Source organism: Myotis davidii, unplaced genomic scaffold (assembly GCF_000327345.1).
Source record: "Myotis davidii unplaced genomic scaffold, ASM32734v1 scaffold149, whole genome shotgun sequence".
NCBI classification, from domain to species: Eukaryota; Metazoa; Chordata; class Mammalia; order Chiroptera; family Vespertilionidae; genus Myotis; species Myotis davidii.
Genome location: NW_006352194.1, coordinates 5,326,254 through 5,331,855, shown reverse-complemented (window position 1 = coordinate 5,331,855; position 5,602 = coordinate 5,326,254). Strand labels below are relative to the sequence as shown.

General features: G+C 50.9%; 1 protein-coding gene across 2 annotated transcripts in view; it reads left to right on the top strand.

Annotated features, from left to right (window-relative positions):
* The window catches only part of ALPL (alkaline phosphatase, liver/bone/kidney), a 39,553-nt gene that overhangs the window by 18,060 nt on the left and 15,891 nt on the right, over positions 1-5,602 (top strand). For both annotated transcript variants that reach the window (XM_006777603.2, XM_006777604.1), the window contains exon 2: positions 2,208-2,381. In XM_006777603.2, the coding sequence (XP_006777666.1) occupies positions 2,321-2,381 (61 nt within the window). In that variant the 5' untranslated portion in view covers positions 2,208-2,320. The remainder of the gene's footprint in view (positions 1-2,207; positions 2,382-5,602) is intronic.

Here is a 5,602-nt window from a genome sequence, read left to right as displayed (position 1 = left end):
CGGCGTGTCTGGTGAACTTGGGGTGTTTCGTGGGATGCGGTGCCGGTGGACCCTCGCCTCTGGGCACTGGGGTGCAGCATGTACAGTTTTTACAAAAAAAAATATACATTTTATTGATCTTTTACAGAGAGGAAGAGAGAGGGATAGAGAGCCAGAAACATCAATGAGAGAGAAACATCGACCAGCTGCCTCCTGCACACCTCCCACTGGGGATGTGCCCGCAACCAAGGCACATGCCCCTGGCCGGAATCGAACCTGGGACCCTTCAGTCCGCAGGCCGACGCGCTATCCACTGAGCCAAACCGGTCAGGGCAGCATGTACAGTTTTCAGGTTGACTCAACCTCACCTTTTCCGGCGGTAGAGCGGCTCTTACCTATCATGACACTAACCATGCAATGTGGTGCACCCCTGCCGTTTCTCATGTGGGAAATAATATAAGCAGGACCGCTTCAAAATGGAGTTGGAGCCGCCAGCCCAGGGGCCTGCCTTGCACGTCTTACTCCTCCCATGCGTGGAGCATTAGAACTGGGCATGGTCACCTTGGGCTGGGCCTGAAGCAGCACTGTAACGAAATAGCTGGTGCAAAAAAATGCCGGGAAAGCAAACATTGTGACCATAACGTCTGACTGAGACTTAATGGGACTCTTTCCGATTGCCATCGCTGTGCTAGTTTAGCTGCACCTGTAGAGAAATTCCTTCCTTAGTTTATACGACTCATAAAAATTCCCTCCTTCTACGGATGTAACTCTTCCCCTTCCCTTTCTCATAAATTCCCCTTGCCATCAACTCCTAATGCTTCCCAGTATTGCAATTCTTTTTTTTTAAATATAGGATTTGATTATTACTATTATTTTTTTTTTACATTTTTATTGATTTCAGAGAGGAAGGGAGAGGGAGAGAGAGAAAGAAACATCAATGATGAGAGATAATCTTTGCACACACTCTACTGGGGATCGAACCTGCAACCCAGGCATGTGCCCTTGACTAGAATCGAACCCCGGACCCTTCCGTCTGCAGGCCGACTCTTTGTTCACTGAGCCAAACTGAGTAAGGCTACAATTCTTTTTGGATCTCAAACACTTGTTGCCTCTCACCTTGACTTTTTTTTTAATTTTTAGGTGAACATTCCCAACAAATGGAAGAGTCATTTTAATCTTGGTTTTGGTGGAAATAATCACATTATTTCCTAGTGAAGCTCTCGCTATTTAAAATTCTTCATCTTCCATTAACATTTATACAGGGCTAGTACATTTCTCAGCTGCTAATGGGTGGGTTATCCCTCATGAACCTAACAGGAACCTAACTTGTGGCCACAAGTTAAAAACATTTGTATGCCATTAATACATGCTCATTTTAGGCAATTAGGAAAAATCAAAAATATAAAATAAATCATTCACAGTCCTACTGCCCAGAGAAAGCCACAGTTAACATTTTGGTTAACTTTTTTTTTAAAAAATAACATTTTCAAAAAAGTACAAAGGTAACATCTCAACACAGAAGAAATCTTGGGAAACGCAGAAAAAAAAATCATCGGAGTCATCTGTAATGTTACTACCCAGAAATGGCCACCCTTCCCAGCCAATCTTTTCCCATCGGTCACTTCTATGGTTTTTGTATCTCTCTCCGTAAATGACAAGCTCTGGAAGAGAAGGTAGCAGACGTAGGGGTCCCTCTAAGAAAGGGTGGACTCTTTTTTTGTCTCTGATGTTCTCGGGTCACAGGTAATTAAGAGCCTGAAGACTGTTCTAGAACAGTCTTCCCAAGGTGTGGTCCATGAGCCAACAGCAGGGGCATTGCCCGGGAGCTTGTTGGCAATGCAGTCAGAAGCTCTGGTCGAGGATGGGGGTAGGGACAGAATCTAGTTTAACAAGCCCCGTAGGAGGTTCTGACTCGCGCTACCATTTGAGGAGCAGTGCACAGAGAGCCCGAACTCTGGTGGGTCCCGCTGGACTGACAGTGAGAGTTCACTGGGGAAGGGGGAGGGAACCTCTTTGTGGCGTGGCACTCATTCATCATTCTACTGCCATGGGATTAAGCTTCCTGAGGGAGAGACCACCTAGGGTGGCATCCCCAGCTCTGGCTTGTAATAGGGGCTCAATAAAGACTTAGTGAATGAATGAACCAACAAAGGAATTAAGTGAATGAACATATGAACTCTGGAGCTGTGGCCCAGGTGTCTTTTTAAATTTTTTCTTTTCATTTTTAGGATCGGAACATCAGCTAACATCAGCTAACGGCTGACCACTGCCAGCCCACCCCTCCCACCCACGTGGATTGTACGTCTGGGCTCCAGAGAGAGAGCAGGGCTTGGAGCGCATCATGATTTCACCATTCTTGGTGCTGGCCATTGGCACCTGCCTTACCACCTCCTTAGTGCCAGGTAGGATTGGGGGGCGCAGATGGAGGGCGGGAAGACCTGGTGCAGGTGGGGTAGGATGGGGGCATTGCCTATGTTCAGGGTCATAAAATCACCCGAAGGGTTTAAGAGCAGGAAACAAACGTTCAGAACGGAGGTCCCAGCTCGACTACTGCACATGCTCGTGTTGTGGGCCACGCTTTCTGCTCTATGTTTTCTTGTTCTTTAATTGAGGCATCTCTCCTCTCTCTCTCTATAACCTGAAATATAACTTATTCGATAAACTCTCCCAGGGCGTGGTACGCTAAGTCTCCTGTCGGTTTTGTCTGCGTAGCTCATGGGGTGGTGAGTGCATTTCCTTGTGGTTTGTAATTGTTGCTTGTGAACTCATCTTCAATAGGAGTTTGTTTTTGTTTTTTGTTTTCTGTCGGACAGACATATGGAAGTGTTTCTACAGTGCAGATGATACCAGGGTTTCCAACGAATTCTAGATAAGTTTTTATGTTGATTTCTCAGTTTGAGGTTCTTACGCCATAAACTCAGAACCCACTTAGCAATGGCTCAGTTTTGGAGTCGCGTTCACGCTTCTCATGACTGGCTTCTTTCCCTGACCCTTCCAAAGCTCCAAGGTCAAACGTGCACATTCAAACAGCTTCCACCTGGACCTGCATCTGGCCTCACATCCCAGGGCCCTCCACATCGAACCTGGGACCTTTAAGTCCGCAGGCCGACGCTCGATCCACTGAGCCAAACCGGTTTCGGCTACTTCTCCGGTTTTGAATTTCCGGGTAGACCACTTCCCTCTTTTCCTCCTTTCTCAAGCTATGTCTGTTTTTAATTGTTTGGGGTTGGTTTTCCCCCCAGCATTTCAGTATCTGTGATTAGAGAGGGGAGTCCTCTTCCGCTCCACCCACCATGTGGCTGGATGCACCCCCACCACCCTCACTGAGCCTTAATTTCTCCATCTATTCCCTGGAGACAGTTCCTCAAGGCTATTGTGGGAAGGAATGGTGCAGTCACAGTGTCTAGCAGGGAAGGGGGCTATTAGGAAGAATATATTTCAACAGATCAGGAAATTGGGGTACAGAGGAGGACGGGCCTTCCCAGGTCACCCAGCGAGTCAGTACAGAGCTGGGACGAGAGCCCGAGCTGCTGGGGTTCCCAGGCTGTCGCTCCCTCTGCGACCCCATGAGGCCTTTCAGTGTGTACTTTTGGGGACCCAGGACTGAGTCCACCCAACTGGGTGAGAGGTGAGCAGATGGATGAATAGGAAAAAGAATGAAAAAGCAACGAAATGAAAAACCTTCAAATATCTAATTTTTTAAAAAAATCAGCAACTAGTTTTTGTGTGATCTGTCTCGTTTTAGCCGCTCTGATGAGTGTGCAGAGCGGTACACAGTGTTTTCTTTCTTCTTAAAAAAATTTGGTATAACTTACACCAAGTTAGTTATAGACACAGTTTTATATCCATGTAAGCCCCGCCCAGACCAAGGAAGAACGCTTCCAGGCAGGGGACCCCCAGGGGCTCCCCCTGCCCCTCCCAACCCCCAGGCCGAAGGAAGTCACTGCCAGCAGGTGCATGCCTGCCACCGTTTGCCTCTTTTGAGTTTCACATAAACAACATCACACAGCACGTACTGTAAGCTGACAAGGATAGCATTGCAAGTGATTGGAGCTGAGAAAGAAATGGCTGTGAAAACAATGGCCTCCCGATACTCAGTTGTCCGAAGCCGTCATGGCTTACCTCAGCTCTCTGACAATGAAGTCCGTTCGGCGTCCGCGGAACCGGACTGAGGGGCAAGCCCTGGGATGGCTCTGGTGAGAGCGGCACGGGTTCTGCAGGGAGCAACACAGCAGGGAACTTGGCAAACTGGTAGCAGAGCTTGTGTGGGGAAGGAGCCACAGGTGCAGGCCCAGTGGGGCGGCGGGCTGCAGGTGGCCAGGAAGGGTGGCAGTTCATCACCATCCCGGCGGCACCCAAATGGCCAAAGGAGCTCCTGGACCAAAGCTGGGCTCTGTGGTGTGGGGGAGGGGGGCGGCAGGAAGGAATCGCAACCAGCCCTGAGCCAGTGGGATCCCTGATGAAAGCCAGTGCCGGGCACTATCCCAGGCTTTGGCTCATTTAACGCTAGCGCTGCTGTAGGCTGCTGTGTCCCCCCGTTGGCCTGGGGTCTGAAGTTAGTGAGCTCAGCAGACGCCTTCAGGAGAGAGGAGTGCTGGGGGCTGCCAGGGGAAGGTGGGGGCTATGGGTTTGGGGTGAGTGGCAGAAGGGGAGACCTCTTGGGAGGAGGGAGTGAAGTGTGAATGGGCCCAAGGCTTGAGGCCGAGGGTAGCTCCCTTCTGCCTCCTCGGGCACCTGAGGCAGGGGCACAGCCCCCAGACGTGTGGGTTTCCTGTTTTTCTTTTTCAGCTCTAATCTCCGGGCCCCATGTTGCATTTCATAACGTGCAGGAAATACGGTGGCCGCCCCACCGGGCTGCGGTGTGCGAGGCTCCTGGCACTTGCCTGGAAGCCCTGCAGGGCAGCGCAGGCCTGAGCTGGGCCAGGTGTGAGGCGTGTGTCCTCAGCCCACGGATATGCAGCTCAGCCTTGGACGAGACCCTCCCACGGCTCCCGGCCTCAGCCTTCCCTTCTATGACCCGGAGCCCACTGGAAGAGAGAGCCTGTCTCCAGGCCTCGGTACACTGATGCTCTGGGGAGAGCCCAGCAGGCCTGGGAAGGCCCCTGCCGCCCGAGGACAGGGAGCTGGGCCTCTGGAAAAACATGGGAGGCCAGGTCTGGGGATGGAATCGTTAGGGGCCGCGGGGTGGGCTTTTCATGGTCTCCTGTGGGCCAGGTGTGTCACTGCCTAATCCAGTCCTCATAAGACCCCGAGAGGAAGGTACAGGCATCCGCATTTGAAGGGGGGAAACTGAGGCTCGGGGAGGCGACTCGTCTGCACAGCCGGGACTTGGCACAGCCGCGTGGGGAAGGGGGGCAGTTGAGGTTCGTCAGACACCAGAGCCGTGTTCTTTTCACTGGAGGTTTGACTACTGGACACAGCACAGGTGAGGGAGAGGGAGAGAGGAAAAGAGGAAGAAAAGAGAGCATTCCTGGTTCCATCTTATCTCGAGATTGGGAGTTCAGAACGTGCTAATGTATCCTGACCAGAGCGAGATTGTGCGTAGCTATTTCCACTTGGTTCCTTAAACAAAAGGCAAGTCTTTAAACAAAAGATAAGTTTCACTTTCCAGCACTAAGCCAGG